Source organism: Octodon degus, unplaced genomic scaffold (assembly GCF_000260255.1).
Source record: "Octodon degus isolate 3935 unplaced genomic scaffold, OctDeg1.0 scaffold00048, whole genome shotgun sequence".
Classification (NCBI taxonomy): Eukaryota; Metazoa; Chordata; class Mammalia; order Rodentia; family Octodontidae; genus Octodon; species Octodon degus.
In genome coordinates this window covers 12,008,567-12,035,338 of record NW_004524624.1, presented here as the reverse complement: position 1 = coordinate 12,035,338, position 26,772 = coordinate 12,008,567, and the positions used below count along the sequence as shown (strand labels likewise).

The 26,772-nt window shown below is 41.4% G+C and overlaps 2 protein-coding genes across 5 annotated transcripts in view; one reads left to right on the top strand and one right to left on the bottom strand.

The window, feature by feature from the left end:
• Positions 1–11,873, top strand: part of Rtn4 (reticulon 4) — a 60,013-nt gene extending 48,140 nt beyond the window's left edge. For all 4 annotated transcript variants that reach the window (XM_004632426.1, XM_004632425.1, XM_004632421.1 and 1 more), the window contains 6 exons: positions 1,566–1,773; positions 3,788–3,926; positions 9,674–9,743; positions 10,213–10,259; positions 10,411–10,469; positions 10,893–11,873. In XM_004632426.1, the coding sequence (XP_004632483.1) occupies positions 1,566–1,773; positions 3,788–3,926; positions 9,674–9,743; positions 10,213–10,259; positions 10,411–10,469; positions 10,893–10,935 (566 nt within the window). In that variant the 3' untranslated portion in view covers positions 10,936–11,873. The remainder of the gene's footprint in view (positions 1–1,565; positions 1,774–3,787; positions 3,927–9,673; positions 9,744–10,212; positions 10,260–10,410; positions 10,470–10,892) is intronic.
• The window catches only part of Eml6 (echinoderm microtubule associated protein like 6), a 275,911-nt gene continuing 260,264 nt past the window's right edge, over positions 11,126–26,772 (bottom strand). Inside the window, exons 32-41 of the mRNA XM_004632420.2 lie at positions 23,699–23,907; positions 22,777–22,934; positions 21,780–21,894; positions 20,709–20,897; positions 19,469–19,641; positions 18,939–19,101; positions 16,900–17,003; positions 15,964–16,117; positions 15,465–15,565; positions 11,126–13,871 (exon numbers count right to left, since the gene is read on the bottom strand). Coding sequence (XP_004632477.1) covers positions 13,847–13,871; positions 15,465–15,565; positions 15,964–16,117; positions 16,900–17,003; positions 18,939–19,101; positions 19,469–19,641; positions 20,709–20,897; positions 21,780–21,894; positions 22,777–22,934; positions 23,699–23,907 — 1,391 coding nt within the window. The 3' untranslated portion in view covers positions 11,126–13,846. The remainder of the gene's footprint in view (positions 13,872–15,464; positions 15,566–15,963; positions 16,118–16,899; positions 17,004–18,938; positions 19,102–19,468; positions 19,642–20,708; positions 20,898–21,779; positions 21,895–22,776; positions 22,935–23,698; positions 23,908–26,772) is intronic.

The window sequence follows — 26,772 nt, the reverse complement described above, 5'->3', positions numbered from 1 at the left end:
ATCAGTACAAAAGCAGAAAATTTCTATAAGCGGTTAATGGTACCTTGCAACTAATTCCATGGAGGAAAATATTAAGACCCAAAAACCTCTGGTGTTTATGATCTTATTTTATTCCAATGTTGAAGGATCATTGGGTTTTTTCGTTTATCCTTTTTCTAAACCATGCTTTTATTCAATGGCTTTAAACTGTTTTATTTGCACCATATCTTTGTAGAGATTTAAGTAGCAAATTTAAAATGTGAAAGACATTGCTAAATTTATTGATGACATAACAAGATTTTCAAGATTTTACCATGGCATAATGTTTATATTAGATTTAAAAATTGTTGGGCTGGCGAGATAGCTCAGCAGACTAAGCACCTGCTTAGGCAAGTGCACTAACCGTGTTTGATACCCGGTACCACATATTGCCTGGTCCAGCTCCTGGGCTCGCTGAGCTCTCCACCGAGACTAGGCATGTTGGTGCATGCCTGTAATCCCAGTGCTGCAGATGTTGAAAACAGGAGGATCACTAGCAGTCTGAACTGCATAGTGATACCCTGTACCAAATACATAAAACAATTTCAAAAATATTTAAAAATTGTTGAATAACACTTTTCCTAATTTTCCAAATGTTCCCTGTTAGAAAATCATATATATTTGAATATATATATTTATTTTACTATAAAATTTTTTCCTTCCAGTTATTGACAATCCAAGGAGAGGTGAATTATAACTAGCCTGTGAAGTCAAGAGCCCTTTGGCACAACTGCAGGATTCTTCTTTGGCTTAGCATAAACTGATCTTGAGAACACAGGCCTGTGGGTTACTTGATTCTCAGAGTGGTGCTGCGGCCACAAGCCAAGAGCTGACTTGCAAAGTTAGGCTTTGTCTGACTCCTTACTACTGATAAATGTTACATAATAGGGTAACGCATCGAGTTTTTCTTTGTCCTTTTACCTCTATAAATATTTACACGTTTGTACTATTGGAGGAAGGAAGCATTTCAGGTAACTGAAGGCTACCTTGTTTTAGAGGAAGTTTTTGTGCAGGAAACTTTTCTGTTAATGATAATCAGACTAAGTTATAATTTTAAGGTTCTCAAATCTTAAAAGCAGAACTGTAAATCTCAGTTGTATAATTTTTAAAAATAAACTTTCAGGCACTCAATGGTTTTTAAATTGATTTTCTCCATGTATTTGTGTTTCTGAAGTATCTTATTTTAGTGGTTGTTACTTTTTTTGTTTGAATGTATATCATATATTGTGTGAGAAAATGCTTGCTGACTGAGTAATCTGTTACCTACTGAGTTTGAGACATAATCTTACATATCTACAGTGATGAAGTACAGGAAATAAGAGTTGAATGAAAAACATTTGATAGTGAAAAATAAAGACAAGTATTATACTAACATACAGCTTAGAATAGGTTTAAAATATATAGCTTATAAAATTAGTCTTTAACATTTTAGGCTTTTACTTTATCTTAATAGGCTTTTATTTTTGTAGGTTTTTAACAAATGTAAATGTGCTAAATCTAAATGATGAAATAATGTTCTAATTTTAGATTTCTGTTTTCAATTTTAGTTGTTGACCTTCTTTACTGGAGAGACATTAAGAAGACTGGAGTGGTGTTTGGTGCCAGCTTATTCTTGCTGCTTTCATTGACAGTATTTAGCATTGTGAGTGTAACAGCCTACATTGCCTTGGCGCTGCTCTCTGTCACTATCAGCTTTAGGATATATAAAGGTGTGATCCAAGCTATCCAGAAATCGGAGGAAGGCCACCCATTCAGGTAAGATGTTGTGAGATTTTTTTTTTATTATTATTAATATGTTTGCAGTACATATTCATTACGTTGATTGTGGGAATTAGCATGTGGACATAACACCCATTAATGCTTTTTCCTTCCCCTTCCTGTCTCTTCCATCTGTAGCTATCTTTCCAATTTACAAAGGAGTTATCTCTGATTTCCTATTATCTTTTATTTTGCTCTTTATTTATACTTTGGATTCATATATCATTCATTAGCTTACCCTCAGCTACTTGTTAGAAATGTGGATTTATTAGAAGTAAATAACGGTTCCATCATTCTACTACAGTGGTGAGGGTTACGGGGGTTTTTTTGTGCTTGCTTTTTGTTTCCTAATACAACACTATCTGATACATTACAGCTTTTCTTTCCAATAGAATGCTTTCCCTTTTTACCATTTCTTTTCTGTCTACTTTCTTCTCTTCATTTCCCAAGGCATTTTTTTATTATTATTTTTGGAAAGCATTCAGTGTCTCTTTCTCTCATAAGTATTAGTATTTGCCTTTGTTTTCACAAGTATATACTAACATTTCCTATTTATTTGCTATCACCCTAGCTTTCAGGTTTCCAGTTTTGATGTCATCTTTGTTTTCATTTCATGTAAAGAAGGTCACTGAATTTTGTTAGGTCCTATTTTTCCCTTTGTTTAGAGCAGGCATCTTTTAAACCATAGCCACAGCCAAGTCCATTCTACTGCTTTGTCTTATAAACTTTTGTGGGCAAACCACTATGCTTATTCATTTAACAGATTTCAGATTTTGATAGCAGAGTTTGGTAGTTGTGATAAAGACAGCACATGGGGATGTCCAGGTCCAGAGTATTTTCTTCCTCTTTACAGAAAAAGTCTGCCTGTCACTGGTTCGACTCCGCTTGTTGACAGATTGACTTTTGGTTTCCTCATATTACTTCAATGCTTAAAGATGGCCTTAGCTTAATTTTCTGAAACTACCACTTACATTTTTAGGCTCAGAAGCTCTCTTTGCATCATAGGATGGAGTCCAAATAACTGTCCTGTCTCTTTATCCCTGCTGGGGTTTTGTGCCCATGTTCATGCCATCATCAATTGCCCAGATGTTCTGCTGTATCATACTTTTTATTAGACTCTGTTTGAGTCAAGACAGGACTCTTTCAAGAAGGCTTCTCTAACACTGACTCAGAATGACTTTAAAAATTCCTTTCTTAAGTGCCTGCTTGGCAGGTGCAAAGTTTGAGCTCTGGTACCACAAAAAAAAGGAGAGGAAAAGAAAAAAATCTTGAAATGTTCTCTGATTGTTTTGCATTTGAATGTTTCTCCAATTAAGAAGTCTGAACCCTGACTCAGAATTGAAATGCCTTTTGCAAGATTACATAGCTGGGTAGGTCTCCTAACTGCCACCTGAGTTCACCTAGACAGCGCTATCTGGATCACTCAAAGAAGGTTGTTAATCTGACATTGGCTTATAAGGTAGATTGGGCTGGAGACAGATACAAGAATGGTTTGGATACTGAGACAGTCGTTTGTAAGTAACAAATTTAGAGTAATGGCACTGGAAGTAAAAACAAGGAGACATGTTTGGGGGAATATTGAAGAGGTAAAAGTATGGGCTAGGGTTGTCTCTACAGACTGCTCTTCCCAGTATCTGACCTGGTGTCCACAGCTAAGCTGTGGGGAAGTGGAGAAGGGCGTGGATATGGAACAACTGCCAACAGCTAAAACCATTCAGCCCTTCTGATTTGTTTTCTGCTTCTTTAGTGAAGACTAAGTAACATTGTAGTTACATAGCCAAGTAAGTAGCAGATCTTAAGCTTCAAACTCAGATTAGCCTGGCTTTCAAAAGCATAGGCTTCTATGGCAGTCAGCTGACAGTGCAGTGCCCCTTACTTGGGTAATTTTTATATTATGCTGAATAGGAAAACAACAGGCCTTTCTAGTGGGGTATTTTTTATTTCTTTTATAGATACATTATTGCTAGTTGACATTTGGGAGCAAATCACTCCAATCATGATTTGTTTTTAGGGCATACTTGGAATCTGACGTTGCTATATCTGAGGAATTGGTCCAGAAGTACAGTAATTCTGCTCTTGGGCATGTGAACAGCACCATAAAAGAACTTAGGCGCCTCTTCTTAGTTGATGATTTAGTTGATTCTCTGAAGGTAAGTTTATTTTGCTTTTCATTTGTGATATATTCAAAACTTAAGATGAAGAGTTAGGAGTATAAAATTCTTTGTGTACTCAGATAAGTGGTAAAGATGTGAGGAAAGAACATTACTATAAACTTACTGTATTAAAATGTATCCAGTCACATTTAGGATGGAGGGAGATGTTTTCCTTTTTAAAAGGAAAATAAATTATTAATTCACTGCTGGAAATCATAAAGATTAAAAGTGAGAAAAAGGAATTCTGAGTATAAGAATAAAAATTATCAGGCTGGGGATATAGCTCAGTGGCACAAGTGCTTAAGCGCCTGCCTGGCAAGCACAGAGTCCTGAGTTCAATTCCCAGCAAGGGGGTTGGGGGAGAAAATCTATATAAGAATAAAGATTATCTGATGATGATAATTCTGCTTTGTTTTAAGAGTGTAGAATGTAGCAGTTTTTGTGTGATTTATACACACTTGCATTTCATATCTTGGACTCTTCAGTTTTCTGAAACACATCAGTGTTCAGTAGGTAATTGCTGGAAAATTTTTTCAGCTATTGAATCATGCTACGTTGCATATTAGTTAGAGTCTTGCCTTACAAATGTAATCACCCAAAGTCCAGAAAGACTTGAATCAAGCTGTGAGCCACAGCCATGGTGGCTCTTGAGCCCTAAGCTCTAAAATTATATAGTGCCTTTCCTTCACATAGAACTTGCCATTTGTGTTTAAGAGATACACTCTAGTTTGTGATTTATCATGCAAACGATGAACATCATACCTCTAGGACAATTAGGTTTCAGGCTTAGAGAAAAAGTTTTTAAATTGGTTAGAATAGGTTTTAAGTGCTTAAAATGCTTTCTGTACACAAACATTTTAGTAGATGTGTTCAGCTATGTGTTTCTCTTAAAGTTGGAAGCTTTTGGTGTGTATTAGGCTTCTCTTTTCAAATGTGTCAAAGAAATGATCAATTTTCTTATGAAAGAGCTGCTATGAATTGGTAGGAATCATTGTGTTTTGCCAGGGTCTCCTGGTTGTTGACTGAGAAAGATAAAAATATGCCATGCTCTGTAGATTTCTCCTTAAGTGATTGTCTCTCTTATTACTTTGCTCTTTTGAGATTAACTAAAGGCTTATAAGTCCTAGCAAAGATTTCAGGTGACCATAATATGGACAGCAGTTCATTTCCTAGTCAGACAGTATGCAAAAATCACTGACAGAATGCTAATAATTCCATTTAGTAGAATTAGTTAAAAAATAGGATACTGTAACATTTCACTGCAGCTAAATGTCTTGACCAATCCTTAGGATTTGTTGTAATAGTTGCATTTCTTAAAGTAGGTGTGTCCCAGTAAGTGCCAGCTATAAGAGGAAGCAGTATTAGTCTCTGAGAAGTGGGAAAGAGGCGAGGTAACTTAATTTGACCTGATGACATTTACTAACATTAAATAACTTGTGTTGTCACTGGAAACTGGTATATTTTATGAAACTAGTTTTCATGATAAGATAGTTGAACAAACTTTACCTACTCAAGATTTAATTCAGTTTCCGTGGTTACTCATCTGTGTTAAGGCATCTTAGATAAAGGCTTTTTTAAACAGTGGTTCTGATAGCTAAGGTGAAGAAGTAGCAGTCCATTGCCTGAAGTCTGATTTAATTTCTCTGAGGATACTGTCTGAAGAATTGCTTTTAGGAATTTGTGACATTAAACTATAAGCCCCAGAACCCCAGGTTATACCCACCCCCCAGTTACAAAAGAAGAGTGTGGGATGTCCTTAGTGGGTTTATTAGGAACTTTATTAGGAAACTTCTGACTTTTGAAACTACCAACTCCCAAGAACAATGCCTAAATAATTTTACTTACTGGGGAGTAAGACCAGATTTTTTAGCACAGGTTCATAAGAAAAATTCTCGCTATTACTGCCTGATGTTCAGCAATAATGTTGTAGTTCGTGTGCTGCCTGAAGCGAGTACAAGCTGTCGTGTTCTAGAATAGTCTTAGATCCAAAAGCAAGCAAAGAAGGCTCAGAAGTAGCTGACCCAAAGAGCTTTAATCTCCAGTGTTCAGGAGCTGACTTCTCTTGTTACCCATCCTTCATTTTCCTTAAATCATAGCTGCAGTGGTCTTAATCAGGTATATTACACACAATTAAATTTAATTCCCATATTTCCCAGAAAGAAAGGTAACAAGCCATGCCCGGGTTGTTTCAGTATTTCTTAGATCTTTCAGTATTTCTTTCAGTATTTCTTAGATCTCATTACACTTTGGACCTATTACTGCTCAAGGAGAGATGAACTGTCATATCCACAGGCACTATATGCTGGGCTATAGTATTTATAGTAGAGTGCCGTAGAATCTCTAGGCCCAACATACTTTTTTTTTTTTTTTAATGGTACTGGGGATTGAACTTGGGACCTTGCCAACATACTTCTTTAAAGTGCTGTTCATTGAACTTTTTTTCTGCCTTGTTGTGTTAGTGTGCACATTTGTGACGAGCTCCCACTGACGATGATGATTCTGTAGCAGTGGCGACACACATGCGGCACGTGTGCTGCAGTGACTGTTTATATCATGGAAAGCTGTAAATGGGTCACCACCAGTGCCCTGTGGATAGCTTTTAGTAGAGAAGAGCAGGCTCTGACGTCAGATAAACATGAGATCAATGACTGGTTGTCCTTTCTATAAAGATAATAATATTTAACATTTGGGGTTAACACATTCCTGCCAGCTTGAACCACCAATGATAGATGCATGACTGTCCTCTGCCACCTGATGGGACAGCGCTGCATGTACCACTCGTGGCTCAAGCAGGTGGGAATATAACATGTTTAAATCATAGCTGCTGACAAGCAAGACCCAGAATTGTGGCCCCATCATGAATGTGTTAATAGGGCTGGCCAGATAGCTCAGTGGATTAAAGCACCTTCAAGCAGGCACAGGGGCCGGGGGTTCGATCCTCAGGCCTGCCATGCCAGCCCCACTCCAGGGGCGTGCTGAGACGGCGATTGAGACTGAGCATGCGCGCCTGTAACCTCAGCTCTTGGGAGGCTGTAAACAGGCAGATCACTAGGAGTCCGATCTAGTAGTGAGACCCTGTAGACCCTTCCCTAAAAAGCAACAGTAACAAAAAATGAATGTGTTAATAGTGAGGCTTCCCTGTCCAGTATATATAAAGCATACCACCTGTCCAATAGCAAATGTTTCGGAAAAGTTTCTAATGTTATTCTGTAACACTTGTCGTAATTGTGCAAATAGTAGAATGCTAATTCTTAGTGCCACACCTTTCTGTTTTGATCATGGTGTGTTGTCTAGAAACCTTTACCCCATACTTTTGTTTTGGGTCCACAGAATGTTAAATTTTCATCGAATGTAGCTCATTTAAAACTTAGGTGGCAGCACAAAAAATGTAAAATTCATTTCTTAAAAGGGAGAATTTGGCACTGAACTAGAACACTTGCATGCCAGGGCATATGCAGCTGGGCAGTGGGCTCCCCCGGAGGGAGAATGCCTAGGTGCTGCCTTCACCCGGCCCTTCTCCTGCATCAGTGTAACTTTGCTGGCCACAGGGATGTTTGAGGCCTTTCTGTTCTCTTTACCTCTGGACTGGCTGACTTCTCTAAGAGTATTCTCAAAGAGGCTAGTAACATTTGAACCCACATTTGAACCCTTTGGATGGCCCAGCTGCGAAGTTTTGGGCTTCTGTCCCTTTGGGTTTGCAGTGCAGCCTTGTCATTGATGCTAATGATCAAACTAGGAAGGATTTTCAGCTTGTGTATCTGAATTGTGTTACAGTAAAGGTATTTTATGGCTAAAACAATTTCTTTTAAAGATGACTCTTTTCGGGGCCGGGGAGATGGCTCAGTGGAATAAGCACTTGCCAGGCAAGTGCAGGGGCCTGAGTTCAATCCCAGGTTCTGCCAAAAAAAAAAAAACCACATTAAAGATAACTCTTTTCTTTAGACGTGGGAGACTCTAATGAATGAAAATAGCTCTCGATATATAGTAAACTTGCTTAAGTGCAGAAGCCATACTTCTACAATAGTAGTCTGTAAAACTGAGGTAGCAAAACAGCTGGGATTATAACAGCTACACTTCATACTGTCCGATGAGAGGTTTCATAAGAACAAGTCAGCATGTTTACATTATTACTATCACTGGACAGTTTCTCACTTTAATATTCAATTTAATTGTAGGGATGATCAGAATGTTACTGTTTATAGAACTCAGAGTTTGTGGAGGAATCCAATCTTATTAATCCTCAGTGAGTGCACTTGCTGGAGTTTGACCACTTTACTGCTTAATAGCTCATTAGTAGTCACTCAGATTTTATTATATAAATGAATATATGGAGAAAGATAGGCTTAAGGAGCTGCTGTCCATTTAGCCCACTACCAGATTTTGTGTAGCCTGGGAGCTAAGAATAGTGGCTTATTTTTAAAAAATGTTTATAAAAACAGTAACAGGAAAGAATGAGATAGCTGTGAGGCCCATAAAATGTTTACTATCTGGCTGTTTAACAGGAAAGTTTGCCGATTCCTGCTTTAGGTACTGGAGCTCTTATTCTGCTGTTCTACTTTTCATTTGTGCTGTTACTGTCCACCTAAGTAATTACTAAAGTTGGTGGCATCATAGGGATACGTTTGCTACCCACTGAATAGATCAGAGTGATTGCCAGACACAGAAAGACTTGGAATTAGGAAGGAAACAATTGCTGATAGTGAGTTGATTAAAATTCAGATTGACTTAAGCTAGGAGGTTTCAAAGAACTGCTTTGAGCGAGTCATTGAGCTCTTGTATTATATGATGTCATGAAGTTTTAGAAGTAGAAGAAAACTTGGAAATCTTACCTGACCATTCATGAATAAAGTATGGCAAGGAAAAGAAAAAAAGAATTCTCAAAATGAAATCACTTTTTAGATGCAAAGGCTTTCCAAAACTGCTGCATTTAATGATTTTTTTTTTAAAGGCTTGAAAACTTAAAAGTTGAAGCCAGGCATAAGTAGGAGTGTTTAGTTGGTTCATTACTGTCTCCAGCACCCGGAGAGGACAGTCAGACCTACAGTTGGTATAATCGGATGTTGGGCAAGTTATTAAAAGCCTCTGTGTGCTTTACTGTCTGCATTTGTGGTGGTCATGGTAACAGAAGCTCACATAAAATTGAGGGATAACTTTATAAGGAGTTAAAGTAGTGCCCAGTGCATAACTAATATATATATATATATATATGGCATAAAGGCAGTGGTGAAAAAAAGTACTTGTGGTCGTGTTACTGACAGGCACAAGAGCTGGACAAGTCACCCTTCGCGGGGCTTACACTGGACCTGACACACACATCACTGAAGCCTGGATTCCTTCTTAATCATAAAGGCGCAGGACGTACCTTCCAGATGCCAAAGCTAGCGCTGTCTAGCCCACCTACATATCCGCAAGCACTTTTGTGCTTCATGATCAGTTTAATAATTAATGCTCATAATCCCTTTCTGACCGCCTGATTAAAAGCTAGAACTTGAGTAAGGTGCACTTTTAGCATGTTTCCCAACCTCAGAAGAAACAGATCAGCTATGTATTTTGTAGTATACTCTTAAGAAAATGAATGTATCCCATGATCGGTTTAGTCCAGATCTGAAATTTTGAATTAAGATTTGTGACTTACTGAATTATTTTTCTCTGTCCTTAAGGTAGATTTGCATTTAGATGAATGCTTTTCTGGATTTGCTTAATTAAGTGACTTTATCTAAATACTTCATGATATTTTCTTACAGTTTGCAGTGTTGATGTGGGTATTTACCTATGTTGGTGCCTTGTTCAATGGTCTGACACTACTGATTTTGGGTAAGTCTATAAAACCACTGGAATGAAAAAATTGTAGAATACAGTTTGTATGGAGGAATTAGAAACATTTTAGTGGAGTATATTCTTACATCATAAGAAAAACAATGTGAATTTGAAGTTGTGATTCCTTAAATAGCTGATACTAAATCTCAGTTTATTGAAATGCTACTTGAATTCCTGCAGACCTCTCCAGCTAACAGTGATGAACCAGAAGATGACCCTACCCCACTATAGAGTGGTAAATCTGATCAAAGATGTCTGTATTACGTGGTATGGTTTGAAGCGAGGCATAGGTCCTTAGCTCATTCCTCTGGAGTGGAGCCTCAGCAGGTGTAGTCAGGAGATCCTGGTGCATTCATTCATTAGAGATGCAGTACTGGCTCTTGTCTTGAGTGTTGCCAGCTTGATGGGTTAGTGCTCATTACACGAATCATAACTTTTTAAAAAAGATTTGTATTTCCTTTCTCAGCTTTGATTTCACTCTTCAGCGTTCCTGTTATTTATGAACGGCATCAGGTAACTAATTGCTGATTTAAGAATACAGTGCTTACTTCAAAACCGTATGAGAAGTATGATCTTAAATCTCTTAATTTATTGGCATATAGTGATGTTTAGTGAGATTCTTTAGCAATGTTAACTTTCTAATAATTTCTTCATTTCCTTTCAGGCACAAATAGACCATTATTTGGGACTCGCAAATAAGAATGTTAAAGATGCTATGGCTAAGTAAGTTACTCTGCAACTTTTTTCAACTAAGGATGAAGTATGCTGGATTTTAATAAAACAATATTTTCATTTTACAAGCATAATTAAATCTCCATCAAACCATGAGATGTTGGTAGAAGATTTTCTTAATATTTGGATCATCACTATCCAGAGTTAAACAATAACTTAAATACATAGTAAAACTAATTTGTGGGATAAAGGTGACAAAATTATAATTCAGCACCTTCAGGACTTCATTTCTTGGGGTGGGGGTGGCATCCAGGAATTGAACCCAGGACCTTGCGCTTGCCAGACAGGCCCAGGGCTTCATTTCTTATATAAACTAAATAACATAGTTCTTGAAAAATGGCATTTTTTTTTTTTTTTAAAGTAGAAAACAAAGTGTTATTTACATTAACAGTTTTGCTTCTTTTTCATTTGTAGAATCCAAGCAAAAATCCCTGGATTAAAACGCAAAGCTGAATGAAAAAGCCTAAAGCAGTTAACATAGTTGATCTACAAAGGGGACATTCATTTGATTACATGGGGGAGGGCCAGGGAAGAATGGAACCTTGACATCGCAGTGCAGTTTCGCAAATTTTATTTTTAGCAATGCACTGTTTGAGGGAAAATTACCTGTTTTGACTGCCATGTGTTTTTCATTTTAAGTATTGTAAGCTGCTATGTATGGATTTAAATTGTAATCATGTTTTCCTATATGAGGCACTGGTGAATAACAAGTGATCTGAGAAAGCTGTATATTACACTTTGTTGCAGGTAGTCTTGCTGTATTTGGGGAAGTTACAGAGAAGGTAGAGCTGAATAAAAACCCCCTTTCACAGTTCGTGCACTGTGTATGGTCTGTGTAGACTGATGCAGATTTTCTGAAATGAAATGTTTAGACAAGATCACACCACTAAGGCAGGAATAAAAGAGCTTGCCTTTCTGGTATGTTCTAGGTGTTTTGTGAATTTTACTGTTATATTAATTGCCAATATAAGTAAATATAGATGATATATCTCTATATATAGGTTCACAAAGCTTAGACCTTTCCTTCCAGCTCCCCACCATGCTTGATATTTCAGTCATTGGTTATACATGTGTAGTTACAAAATACATAAGCTAGAAAAAGAAAATATATTTCTAGGAGCATTACCATCTGTTGTCACCATGAAACAATGCCACATTGAACTCCAGTACGAACTTCATTGCACAGACTTACTGTAGTTAATTTTGTCACGAACTCTTATCTTGGACTGAATCTAATGCTTCCAAAATATTATTTGCAAATATCAAACATTGTTATGCAAGAAATTATAAACTGAAGACTTATACCATTGTGGTTTAAGCTGTATTGAACTAAATCTGTGGAATGCATTGTGAACTGTAAAAGCAAAGTATCAATAAAGCTTATAGAGTTAAAAATGTGTTTGGTATTTTGCTTTCATAAAGGTGTAACAAATTAAAGTGGACACAGGAAAGACTGCATCAATCAGTGTGAGTGAGAACTTTTTCACAAAGATTGTCAGAAAAAGATCAAAGAAAATGTTTATGTAAACAAATTTATTTGACACATACCAAAATGTTTTTAAATTTTTTTTGTAATTTGATGACTGAAAATAAATTCATGCACCAATGTTTTAACATAGAGTACAGTGCGGGCTTTGTGAATATACATAAAATTATACCATATAAATGTTTACAAAGAAGATTTCAGAAGTGTTCTTGACACACAGACACTATTGCTCTTTTAAATATATGTAGTTGTACATACTACTGATCAGTTCATTGTTCATCCAAATGGTTATTTCAATGTAAGATCCGGTCAGAAAAGTCTGTTAGTACAGTGTAGGCAGACATGGTTATCACTCAGCATCACCAGTCACATAGTTAACAGAAAACAGAATTAGGACTCCACAGGGACTCTACTGCAGGCCCAACAATCTGTTAGTGGATCAATGTAAGGCATTAATAAATTGGCATATAAAAATAGCTTAATGAGTAATCTAATCTATTTAGAATGCTGAAGTGCTTCTGTGGTAAATGTTAATCTATTTCACCTTTTCTCTGACAACTGTAGATAGCCAGGAACTCAAGTTTCATAATTTCTTTGCACTGACCAGGAGAATTAGTTGGCATCTGTCCTCAAAGCCACTGTTCCTTTGCCAGTCTTTTAGTGAGCATTGTCAGCCCCACTACAGTCAGTAGTTGAGGGGCTTTTGGGACTGACTTGGTGTAATGTGGTCCAAGTCATAGTCTATTGTACAACTTAACTCTGAGGTACGGAAAGCTAAATTATTTTGCTTTATATTTCTAGTTTATTCTTGGATTTAAGAATTTTTTTCACCAGGGTTCTGTTTTGTTTGTTTTAAATCTGTATAATTGACCTGCTACAAATGAATGAAGTCAGACCGACCCCTCTTAGGGGGTGGTAAACCAAGGCATAGCCTCAGGTCACCTCATTTTAAGATTTAACGAGACAAATCAGCATATCCGCTTGGGCGCAGTGGACGGCTCCGTCCATTGTGTAGCAGTGGCTTGTCTCTTTTGACTTCCATTTGGATTTCTACAGGTTTGGCACTAACGTAAAGGAAGTCCACCCTAGCCCTGCAGCTCCTTTCCAGCAGTTCCTGTGCTGCTTGCCTTCCTTGCAGCCAGTATCCCAAGCAGGGAACTGCTGTCTCTTACCTAGAAAGCCTTGACCGAAACACAGGACATGGGTGACAGACTATGACTCAGCCAAGGGTCCTGTAGCCCTCCTCAGTTTTAAAGTTTTAGCACCATATGTAGAAAGGAGATAATTTGTGGGAGGTTAAACAGCAGCCCACACACCACGGGAGACTTTCAAAGGCACTTAATGGATATAAAACTGCAAATGAAACATTAAAAAATTAAGTTTCTCAACTTGTTTGTACATGGCTCTTTTGGTTTTGAAAGCTAAATGTAGAGAACAGCTATCAGTATTTCTAGTACTTCGGTGCATGAACCTTAAGCTGTCTTCCTCAACTTATTTATAAAAATGAACATTCTTTAAATACATAGAAACAATAGCAAAACGTCTTTTGTAAAAGTTTTGATGCAAATTAAAAGCTACATACTGGTTTGAATAACTGAGGCTTTAAATTTTGTCATTGGGCTACATCATCGGATAGTTTTTTTTTTTTTTTTAAATCTGTAGTAAGGACAGTTTTTAGTCTCAGAAACGGGCAAGTCGTCTTAACTTTTTAGAACTTTACCTTCCTCCAAGAGTCCGGGTCCTGGGAGCAGTCCTGCGGACTTCAGCAGGTGGAGGGTGTGCGTCCCCGCAGCATGGTAGGAACTCCCCGGCAGCTGGTGGCCAGGTGGCCCCAGCACAGGCCGGGGGTAGCAGCAGCAGTAACGGAAGAGGTCTCTAGCACTTACAGACATCGCCACACAAATACACTGAAAAAATGGACCACAACAGTCTTTTGCATTCTGCACATTATACCTTTGTCAAGTGGCCAAAAATTTTGGCAAGTGCTCCTAAGTCAAGGTCAGATGCCCCTTTTTTTTTCCAAATTTTAACCCGGGGTTTTTGTTGCCTTGTTTTAAGGTCTACTGCTCATTTTAAAAGTCCTTGGTTTTTGTTCAGTTTAGCTCTTTCAGGAGCTTGTGTGTGCTAAATGGTTAGGCCTTCTGGCAGTTTGCCTTCACATTGTTACTACTGAAAAGGTTTATCAGTACCACTTAAGTCAGCCCGAGTGCTTAGCACAGAGCCAGAGAGCGTGAAATACTCCCATGTCTTCAGAGGCCCTGCACCCTTAGGATTCGTCTTGGTCTAGGTAGTAAGCAGATCACCTGTCTCCCCACATTCAGGCCTCTCGTTCCTGCCTTATTCACAAATGGGCAGGTGCACTTTGCACAGTTGTCTCCACTCCATGGTGTACTGCTGTACTGTTATCTCAAGGGTTTTAAATGCCATCAGCGATTGGCACAGCAAGCTGGAGAAGGGTACTCCCCCGCAGGCTGTTGGGAAACATCCAAGGCACAAAGTTCTATGCAGTGCTTTTAGCTAAATTTTCTATAGGTGCTTTTTCCACACCCTAACTTGAGTGACCAAAAATCAGAATGGACCTATTCTGTATTTCTCATCTTAAGCTGAGCAGAAACCAACTTGTGCTGCAGCAAAGTATTTCAGTGACATCAAATGTGAAACTGAGGTGCAATGTTCTACAGGACAGTATGCCCTTGGAGAAGGGGTAGAAAACAGCTATCTGCTTTGAATTGCTGATGAGTTGGTGGAACCTGTGGCTCTGGCGGGAAGGGATTCCTCTGAAATGTGGCTTCTCGGTCATGCCTTATGAGGAATAATGTGCCAACTCACATTAAGGTCAAAGGCTGCCCTACTTCGTGGACTAAACATCTGGTTGAGGGTCTCCTGCTACAGAGTGCTGCGTCTATTTGCATTATTTCTTACCTGATCTTAATGTCAAACTGGGCTAGCACTTGCCCTGCTTGTTTGGTGTTTTGTTTTGTTTTGTTTTGTTTTGTTTTGTTTTGTTTTGTTGAGTAATCAAGGCCTAGTACTAGTGATATTTTAAAATTTCTCTTGGCTATAAGATTAATTATGCCTCTTAAGCACACTAGGTCACCTGAGAGTTCTTCAAAAGACCTATGAATGAATTTCCATTCTAACGTCATTATTCTTCGTGATGCCCTTGGTTATCAAGAGCACCTGCGATCAGCCATCTCGGGTCTCTCACCCCTTGGCCTCTCCCCAAAAATGCCTAGAATAGCTGTTACATGACCTTCTCATGGAGCCTAGGACAGCTCTAGTGGGAACACAGGCCAAGATGTAGGTTGAGAGTTACCAGAAACTTAACTATCTTGTCCTGGGAAAGTCCCTGCATTTGGTAAGACTCCTCGCTAGGATTTCCCCTTTACTGTCCCACATCAGCCCCTACCCACGTCCTGGCAGCGTCTGACCAGAGGACCCCTGAAGTGGGGAAGGAGAGCAGGCCAGGCCTCAGTCGTCAGAATCGTGACAATCAGTACCTGCAGTCATCTCCTCCAGTGCTGACCACGTACTTGTCATCATAAGAGAAACGGATATTTGTCACATGAGCCGAGTGACCAAAGTAACGCTTATGTTTTGCCTGTAAGCAGAAGATAAGAGATAGCTGAGAGACTGCTGCCCTCAGAGACTGCTGCCCACGGTCTACACCCAGGACTCACGACGACTTCCAGGACTCTGATCCCTTCCTCCCAGAAACTTCCTCGCTCAGGGGATTCCCATTTGGTCTGGATATCAGTGAGCTAACTTCCCAACCTCTCATTCTTGCCCAGCTTGTGGCTATTTTGTCCACCCCCTATCTTCCTTTCTCTGACTTTCCAGAGAGAGATGAAAAGATTAGTCATTGCCAAATCTCCATGGGCTGGGACAAGATTCTCCTTGTCTTCAGAGGGCCAGCTAGCTGTGGCCACTATTTTATCTACCCTGTAGAGAAGTAAAAAACCTGGAGGCAATGTGGGAATCTTATTCAGAAACACTTACAAATTTTTCCATGCAGGGAAAATCAAAGAGCTTGACTAGCCCAAAATCATCTCCTGTGACAATGTTGAGGCCAGCATGGGTCACACATGCGCAGTTGACATCAGCCTTGTCTGCATTTCGTGGCCAAATGCCAATGACCTCATCTCCTAGGATGCTGTTTCAACAGAAAGAAGTGTTAGGAAGACATGAGAAAGTTTCCAATGGTCAGTCATCCCTTTGCATGAGTAAATGGGAGACAGGGATTTCTAATTCAGTATGGTCCTGGCTATTCTGTCATGGAAACGTCATCCATTCCTCTTCTGTACAAATGTACCAATTCATACTGACCTCTTCTACCTTAATCCTCTAATATTCCAGAAATAAGTGTTACCCCATTTTTTTTTCGGTACCAGAGATTGAACTCAGGACCTTGTGCTTGCCAGGCAAGTGCTTACCCTACAGAGCTATCTCCCCAGCCCCAGTTACCCCATCTTTGATTCCCTCTTCCCCATGGTCCTCGTGGATATAGGTATAAGAAGAAAGAGGGCTCCTTCAGACTCAAGGCTTGGTAAGTCTGGCCCCTCAGTTTAGCCAGGCATTGTCCTTACCCTGATGAACAACAATTCTAACCTCATTCCCTTCCCCTGGCGAGTGGGGGCTTCATGGTACACTTGTCATGGTCAAAAGCTGGAAGGTGGTTTCCTTTGCACTCGATGGATGGGCTTAGGGACTTGCATAGTGATTATATTAAGAGGGACTTTACATTTCAGAAGCCCAGATCAGATGGAGCCACCGGGCTAGATGTTAGCCAACAGCCTCCCACCCCCACTCCCACAAGAAAAAGCAAAACCCAAAAAAAGCTCTATTTCTGTGCTTCTTCAGGCCTTGGCCATCGTAGAGCCTTGGGACGGTAGACGCCCTGTTCCTTCTTTCTCAGGATACATTTTCTTCAGTTACCTTGTCCAGGAAGCCCAGGTGATCTTCTCGATGACCATGGCTTCAGTTACCTGCTTCCCTAAGGGGACCTCATGTACCTGGCGTTTATAGGTTCCTGTTGACACCTGCAAGCAGAAGGGAATACATGTGTTAACTTTCCTAGTTCAAGACTCCCCTTTAGATGTGGTGTTTTCCAGAACCTAGGCTTTTTCTCTGTATCCCTATGATTTTTCTCCAAACATAAGCCCAGCTCCAAGCTGCAGAGTCTAGGGCCAGCCCACAGCAACATTCACAGAACAGGGTGTTTTCCATTCATTTTCTCACTGTTTTCCCAAGTCCTATGGCAGTGGCTCTCCAAGTGTGGTGCCTGACCACCTGAAAACTGTTAGGAATGCAAGTTCTTGCCCAATTTCAGATCTATCATCAGATTGAGGGTGGGACCTAAAATCTTTTAATAAAGCTTTTAGTTGATTCAGATGCTATAGAGAACAAGAATCTGGGCTAGAGTAAGGCAAGTTTTCTCAGGGATAGCAGCTGATGAGGGTGATTTCAGAAGTGGCTCATTTTTCTGAAAATCTTCTAGATGAACCATGACTTTTTCCAGTCAAGAACATCTGCCAGCAAATGGCAACTGTCTATGTCTTTAGCTCCCTTCCGCCTTAGTGCTTCTGCCCAAGCCACCCCGGCTTTCCTTCTGTTCGTGGAATAAGCCAAGGTCTTATCCACCTCAGGCCTTTCATGCAGATGGCTGAAGCAGAATTTCTCCTGCCCCTCTTTGTCAGCTAACTCCTACACATCCTACAGTCCTCAGCTTAAATACCGGTTTTTCAGAGAGGAAGCAAATCTATATTCAGCACCCTTGTTAAGTGCTCCCCAGCACCCTGTACTCTGCCTTCTCTATGCAGTCACAATTTGTAATCATACGTACATTTCGTGATTAGCTAATGCTTGCCTGATCCATGGTAGGGCAAGCACCAGGAGGGAACAAGCCTGTTTGGTCCACCCAGAAGCTGAGCATAGTGTTGCTTCAGTAATTATTCAGTGAATGAATGAATGAATGCATCCTCTCTCCCTGGCTGTCAGGCCCAAGGGCGGGACCCATGTCCATGCCCCATCACAGGTTGGCTCCCGTGAGGCCCAGTGATGGTCTCTAAATGGCTGGCAAAATTTGGAAATAAAGGGCCGGGGAGATGGCTCAGCGGAATAAGCGCTTCCCTGGCAAGTGCAAGAACATGAGTTCAATCCCTGGTTCCGCAAAAAAAAAAAAAAAAAATTTGGAAATAAAATGAGTAAGAGATACAGATGCGTAGCCAGCTGGGCATGGTGGTGAACACCTGTGATATCAGCACTTGGGAGGCTGAGGCAGGAGGACTGCTGTGAGTCCGAGATCTGCTGGGCTATGTCAAGGCCATCCTGAACTGCACAGTGAGTCTGCCTTAAAAAGAAAAAAGGAAAGAGTATAGCCTAGTGAAGCCCCAGAAAATTATGAAGCTGTGTGTGTGTGTGTGTGTGTGTGTGTGTGTGCGCGCGCGCATGTGCAGGGTCTCACTACACAGCTTGACTCATAGTGATCCTCCTGATTTCTGCCTCCCTACTGCTGGGATTATAGGCATGCACCACCATACCCGGACTCCATCGCTGGCTCAGTGTGCCTGGGGGTGGGAGCTGGCGCGGCATGAGGTGCCAGGGATCGAACCCTGGCCCTCATGCTTACCTAAGCAAGTGCTTAGTCTGCTGAGCTATACTGCTGGCCTTTTTTTTTCTTTTTTATGAAGCTTTTGAAAGGAGGCTAAAGGTGATTAGGACATGTTTCCTTTTTAACTAAAAAAACTACGTTAGAAAATTGTATTTTCTTAAATTCTCTAAGCCTCCATTTCTCTATAAAATAGGCAGATTATAGAAGAACTCAAGTAAGCAAGATATTATTATTATTATTTTTTTTACTTTTGTGGTACCAGGGATCAAATTCAGGCCCTTATGCTGCTGAGCTATATCCCTGGCCCTATTATTGTTATTGTTATTATTATTGATTGCATGATATAAATGAAACCTAAGCATACCTGAATGTATTTGCTATCCGCAGAAAAATCCATCTGAATGACAAAGCTTGGGATGTCTTTGCAGTAGCCAATGCGGTTCAGACTTGTGCCCTGAGTGAGGTCATAGAAGTCAACTGTGTGCTCAGAGGAACCAACAGCTAAGAATCGGTTGTCTGGGCTGATTCTAGAAAAAGCAATCCAAGAGCATGGTCCATAAGGTGGCAGCTTGGGGCTGGTCGGGCATGAAGGCTGCTCTGTGACAGTGAGACCCTCCAGATAGCTTTCCTAGTTAGCTTCTCCCTTCACTCTATGGCATTCAACAGTTTTTCTGTATCAAATCCCAGAGAAGGAAATGGCTGGGTGCAGCCTTGTGTAAGACGTCATCGTCCAAGTACTTTTATTACACTGTTGGAAAAGTTAGCGAAGAACCGAAAGTGTGAGGGGTATCCTTTCCAGCTGATCTGTGAAACTGAGCCAAGTTGTTTGTTCTAGCCATGGCCCGTTTGGAAGGGGACCCACCTGTCTCCTCCATGCCCAGGTTACCTACGTACCTGATATCTTGGATGGCAGATTTTCGGTCTCGTTTTTTCCCCCAAATTTTCAAGCTATTCACCAACAAGATGACAAACTCTCCGTTCTTCATGCCAATGGCCACCATTTCCCCATCAGGGCTGTAGGCTGCACATCTGGCCGCATGGCCCAGATTCACCTTGTTCAGCAGCTTCTACATTGACACAGAGAAAGTCATCTAAGCCTCAGTCTTCTCAGCTGATCCCAGGGAAGATCGCTCCTGGCAGGTTGTCACCACCCTTCACTTAGATTAAAGGTAGGAGGGTCCTGTGATTGGAGCAGCTTGGTGACAGCATGTTTAGTGCTGGGTTTAGCAAACTGAAAACAGGGCTAGTTAGGTCATATGGACTCTGTCGTAGCGACTCAAGTCTTGCAGCAGAAAAGCGATGCATACACAAGTGAGAGTGGCTTCACTTGTACAAACAGGCTAAAGCCAGACTTGGCCCCTGGTCCCTAGACTGCCAACCTCTTGCTTATGTGAAAGAATTGAAGGTTTAGCATCTGGTAGCTCAAATTCTGAATCTTGGCGCTGTCCCTTACTAGCTGGTTGTTCAGGTCAGCTACCTCCCTTTTTCTCATTTGTAACATTAACCATGGCGCCATGAATTATGTGGCATACATACACTGAAATAGTAGTAGGTATTTGGTTAGAAAGTGATAGCTGTTAATAAAAGAATTAATTTAGCAGTAAAGCAACCACATTGCAGTTTTACATCTATTCTTTGACCCTTACACTAAAAATATGAGGAAACATTTACTAGCCATTTTGAAATAAAATCAAGTATTTTAATTATTAAAACTTAAGTACTTATTTGGGACTAGATGAGGCTTTAGGCTTGGTAACTTCCCCCACCCCAGACTATCATGCTATTTTACGTTTTTATCTCAAGTGAACTTTAAAATTGTTTTACTGAGCTCAAAGGAAACCTTGGGATTTTGATGGAAATACATCAACCTGTTTAGAAACACTTGGCACTTTAAAATTATACTTAATTATTTAGGTTTTGTGGGCTCAATGAGATTATTTCTGTACTACAAAACTTCATAGGTAAGTATACGGCTAAAAGATGTACCACTAAAACCATCCAGGGGCTTTTATTATTAGGCTTTCTAACTTGTTGGCATGCGGCTGACCTTCTCCAAGCCGTACCTCTAGCTGGACAATGGCTCCTGCTGATGCAAGCCACTTGTGAGCCCCTGAGGCAGGCAGTGGCCCCTCACCTTGTCAGCCAGGTCCCAGATCCGGGCTGTGCCATCGTTGCTGGCAGAGATGAAGATGTCCTTGGAGGGATGTGTGGCCAGACCCCAAATCTCCCCCTCCATGTGTCCATCAATCAGGATGTTAGAAGCAGCATTTTTTTCACCAACTTCAATTATTTCTCCATCTTTGGTTCCTACTAAAATTTTTCCCTGTTGTAACCAAAATATTATTAGAAAAAGGACAACTGTGTGTATGACTTTACTCGTATGTGGTACCTACAGCAGTCAATTCATAGAGACAGAAAGTGGATGGGTACCAGGGCGAGAGGGAGGAGAAAGGGGCGACTGTTTAATGGGGACAGCGCTTCAGTGGCTAAAAGAAAGCTCTGTGTAAGGATGGTGGCGCAATGAAGTGAATGTTCTTCATGTCACTGAATTGTATGGTTAAAAATGGTTCACATGTAAGTTTCATATTATGTATATTTTGCCACAGTTTAAAAAAAAGGAAAACCATTGGAGAAGCTTGGGAAAGTGGCTTTGCTGTTTGGCATTAGAATGGAAAGTGCCGAGAGGGGATGGGTGACTAAGCCATCCATCTAGAAGTGATCTCCACCTTCCTGCTCCGCCTTTTCTCCACTACATGGTTGGGAGCTAGAACAGAGCCTCTCCACCCAGCGTCTGCTAGAGTACTGCAAGCTCCCGACAGAGTGGAGCAGTCGATGTCTGTTCTTGGACAGCATAAGCCCTTACGCTTCTCCTGATGATTTAATAATCTCTCATTTATAGGAATATCATCTATAATGATAGCAAATATCTGAACGATTACACAGCCACCGATTCTGTCACCTATAACGCAAGCCATCCTCACAGGTCCAGTTGCTGGACACAGCAAGGCAAAGAAACACACTCAAGGGCACACAGCAGCTCTCCCTGGGGAATCATAGCCTTCACGAGCCCTCAACGAGAGTGTAATTCATACTTGGGAGACTTGTTTGAAGGCTTGCACCAACCAGCGTAGGGAAAGGCCTCTGGGGCCCCCACCCCCTCCCTCGGCCAGGTCTGAGGGCGCTCAGGGAGGCTGGCTGTCCTCACTTTGCCCCGGCACACAGAGCGCACACACTCCACCAGCTGCCCCGTCTCCAGCTGAAAGGCCCGGCAGCGCTTCATCTCCTGGTCCCACAGTTTTACAGCGCCTCCTTCTTTGGTCCTAAAAAAACAAAAGAAAACAAAACACCCATCATTCAGTAAGCTGTTATCCTTGTCCTAAGACTTGCTCATGATCCTCCATCACCAGCATCAAGGTCGTGGTCACCCAGGCCTAGCAGGATGGACTCTTCAGGATGGTCCCTTCTTAGGCCCTCCTAAGGAGTAATTACAACCCCTTGACCATTCAGATTTCCTCAGGACTGGGCTTGCTACAGTTCTGCCTACACCCCATGAGTAGCTGGGTTGACAGGCATGTGCCACTGCACTCAAATACCTCCGAGATTGCTTTTATTTTCTTTTTGTGGCACCAGGGATCAAGACTGGGACCTTGAACTTGCCAGCAGGTGCTTATGTCACTGAGCTGTATCTGTGGCCCACCTCTCAGTCTTTTAAGACCACCAGTAACTACTTTCTACTTCTCTCTTGTAAAGTTTTGGGACTACAGCCTTTTTGGAGACACATCTGCCTCTCTCCCTAAAGTAGAAAAGGCAAGAAAAGGATAATCTGCATTTTCTCCATTTTAAAGATGTTTTTGCAGGCTGGCCAAATAGCTCAGCGGATTAAAGCGTCTGCAAGCAGGCACAGGAGCCAGGGGTTTGATCCCCGGGCCTGCCATCCAGCCCCGCCCCCGGGGTGCACTGAGATGTGATTTAGACTGGTGGTGTGTGTCTGTAATCCCAGCTCTTGGGAGGCTGTAAACAGGTGGATCACTAGGAGTCCGATCGAGTAGTGAGACCCTGAACACCCTGCAGACCCTTCCCTACAATGCAAATAATAATAATAATAATAATAATAATAATAATAATAATAATAAAAGATGCTTTTGTCAGTTTCTCCCAAGACAGTAATGAAGGACAAGTTGCCTCCAGGTGCTTCCACTTACGGCCGCTCTTTGCCTCCAGTCACAATGAGTCCATCCCGAAGTGTGGTGTACATTGTAAACACAGGGCCTGTGTGAGCCTTAGCCACCAACCGGATGAGAAAGTGGTCCTTCCAGACATAGACGTCTCCATTGATGGCACCCGTGAAAGTGAGGTTATTCTGCAAAGAGGCATCTTCCACATGAGGACCCTCTTCCCTCAAGAGGGTCCCTTCTCAGCTACCCCTCCTTTATTAAGAGGACAAGATATGGATAGTCAATTTGACCTTCTGCATTGATCAAAGCAGTAAAATTTGCAGAAAGGACACAGGAATCATAAGACTATCACCCAGCTTTGGACTTTTTTCTCTTCAGTCATCTTGGGCATTTTACTTCCTTACAGAGTACCGCTCTGCACAAATAGGAGCATGCCCCAGGTGACTTCCGGGAAGGGGCAAGCTCCAGTCTGAGGGGAAACTTCCTGTGGCTCATATATATGGTGGATAAATCTGCACTAGAGGACCAAGAGCTGAATGTGTTCCAAACTGTGCTCAAGGGAGCTCACATTGGCTGGGGGACCCCATAGCCCACTTATGGCAATTTGCAGAGCAGGAAGGCTAGGAAGAAGTTGTTCCCAGCATCCTTGGTGGTTACCTTACCTCAGGGCTGCTGGGTTTGCACCTGAGGCCTGGTCTAGAATCACTGGCCATGGTGGGAGCCTGGCAGGCTTCTCTTTCTTATTACCAATTTGACAGGAAAAAAAAAAAAAATGGGGAGGATATACTCAACTCACCCATCTAGGCTACAGAACTATTGATTGCTAAGAAGCCAATAGAGGAGGTAATGTAGAAATGGTTTTATTTTCAGCTTCTTGGCCAAATTCCCACCGCTGTGCCCATGCCCAGGGTTCAGGGTACCCTGTGGGGAAGGATCTACCAGAACTCACAGCACCAAAGGCCACAGACAGCATTGTCTGCATCTTGGCAGCCTCCATGGACCCGATGACCCCTTTCTTGTAAAGCAGGGCGCTGCCTGCCAATGTCCAGAACTTCATGTGTTTGACACCAACAGATACAAACTGCGTATCAGAGTCAGGGCGAAATTCCACCACAAATATGCGCTCCAGATGGCCCCCTCGACTGGCAACCTTGGCACCTGTGTGGGGGGATGGTCCAGTGAGGCTGGGCTACCACTGCCACATGGGCCAGGCTGGGGTGCTGGGCCCAGGCCAGGCCTCCACCCCGGGGGCTCAGGAATGTCTTTTCAACAGCACTCCCTCCTCTTGGTGGGGAGACAGTGTGGGGAGCAGCAGAAGCTGCTAACAGAACCCCACCCCCCAGAAGAGGATGGCCTATGACAGGGGGACTTCCACACATGGAGAGCAGAACCAGGGACAATAGCCGATCTTATTCTATAGGGCATTATCAGGATGAAGAGACGTGGCACAGCGAATGAGGCTCTGGCGCAGCGCTTGCGCAGTGAGAGTCTGTGTCAGTGGTAGTGTCCTGACCATTCCTTCAGTGCCTCTTGCTCGCTAGCCTGTGTTTTAAAGCTCTTTTTTATGTCATTATTTTTCAGAGCTTAAATTTTTATTTTTCTTTCAAGTTTCTTTTAAATTATTCTCAATATTCTAACTCCAATTTCCTTCTCTTGCCTTCCCTCTTTATATTTATTTATTTATTTATTTATTTTTACAATGGATCTCTATTAGAATAGTGGTGGTGAGTTTTTAACAAAGCTGGGCCTGTAGCTTCCCCTCTGATGATCTCCAAAGAAACCCTTCCTAGGAGAATCTGGGGAGACCCACTTGCCATCTCTCCTAGCTGTATTTCTCTCTGCACCTGGAATCTTGTTTACTGTAATGCTATCTCACCACCTACAGCAGTTATGGCGAACCTTTCAGAGCTCTCAGGGGTGACAGCACCTATGCCATGGGTTTGCCACCACTGGCCTATAGCTCAAGTTTTAAAACCTGAGGACATCATAGACGAAGTTAAAAGTCAAACAACAGACTGGGAGAAAACATTTGCTACTCTTTTAAGAGTCAAATAATTAATATCAATGATTTATATAGAAAAAAATCATAAACAAAACAACCTTCCATGCCCCATATAAGAAGGATTTCAGGTGAATTACCAAAAAAGAAATACAAGGCACCAATGAAGAGATGTATCTCACTTTAGGGGAAATGCAAAATAATAAATGGATGCATATTTTTTATTAAGTCATTGCCTGTTTTTCCCATGCTTTAATCTTACGGATACTTTGAACTGTGGAGACACCTATCTTCCTTCTTACATTTGCTTCTAGTCTGCTCAGAACAAATTATATAGACATATGTAGAATTTGACAACATACATGTTATGCAATAAGTTCATTTTTAAATTTTAGTTTACTTTCTACACACACACACACACACACACACACACACGCACACCCTAAAATGATCCTTTAACAAATATGTAAAGTATTAATATGCTCTGTAAGATAACAAAAGTCTATAAATCTCCCTGAATGAATGTTATTTATTTATAAGCAGAACTTCAAGTAAAGGAAAAGAAACACTAATGCAGGGAGAAGAGAGGTCATGTTCACAGTCAACTGGAAGATGGCGGTGGCTGATGGTGGCCTGTTGTGTGTTATCACAGGCTCACAAGCCTTCTATGCAGACTGGCCAACAATAACAATAGGAGAACATTATCAAAGAGTGAGGTTCTCTTTTCCCTGGAAGCCTGTATCAAGGTCTGGCTCCTTCAGTTCTAACCTGGAAGACTGGAAGAGGCCTGCGTGAGCAAGAGCCTGTGGCAAGGAAGGGCCGAAACAGGTGCTGTCTGGAGGTAGCACAGAGCAGGAACAAGACCTAAAGACAAGGTTCTGTGTGGGGCTGGATTTAACTTTCACCCCTGGATCTGGATCTAGAGTCGGCACTGCAGAAGAAAGGCTCTGTAAAGCCACTTTGACCTCTGCCGAGAAAGGGCTTTGTAATAAGAGTTTTCCAACAGTGAGTAGATTTCCAGTGAAGTGACAGGGGCCACATCACTGAAAGTATCTAGGCAGAGGGTAGAACAGAGCCCATCATAAAGAAGTTCTCCATTGCATCGATCCTGACTGGCATCAAGATATCTCCACTCCTCCCAACTCTAGGATGTACTAGTCTACAGTTAACATGTAAGGTTTTCATCTGAGGTCAGTCTAGCAGATCAGCAGCTCATATGATATTACAAGGAACAGAATCAGCATTTCATAGATAGATTATGGGAAAACAATTAATGAAAACAAAATGAGAAAGTGAAGTTCTCTAGAAATACTATGGATTTAGCTTCTTCCAGATGGAATATAGTAAGTCTCATTCATAGTATCAATAAACCATCCACCTCTTTCTTTAATGGGGGTTCAGGAAGGTTTGGTACTTTCCTCCTATTGTTCCTCTAATTGTAGGACCTCCACAGCCTTCCCATGGGAAGATGAGGTAATAATGGAACTTCCAGCCCTGCCCTGGAGAAGTGCCACCTCTCCATTTGCCTGCTCAGTGTGTCCCAGATACCGCTGTAGAAAGACCTCATTAACAGCTTCACTAATTGAATCTGCTTTTGCCAAAGCAGTACTGACCCAAGGATATACTCAGAAAATTGCACATCTTTAATTGTAAGACTACCATTAAATTTAGTAGCAGCTGGTGTGTGTGTGTGTGTGTATGTGTGTGTGTGTGTGTGTGTGTGTGTGTGTGTGTGTGTAGGTGGGTGGTGGTGCATGTTGGAGGAGGGTAAGAAAGAAATCCATTAAACATAAACTTTGAAAAGTTAAAATATAGAGAGATTTTATAAATCCAAATTTGCTTCTGAGAGCAAAGTGATAGTCATCTTAGGCCCAATGATGCTGCAACCAGGGCAGGAAGGCCCACAGAAAGGACATTTTCGGTAGGGAAGTAATGGAGGCAGAAACGAGAAGGAAGCAAGCTGCCGAAGCCAACATTTTCCCAAAGTTCTCAAGACCTTTTACCAAGCAGCCCAAGATTCCCTG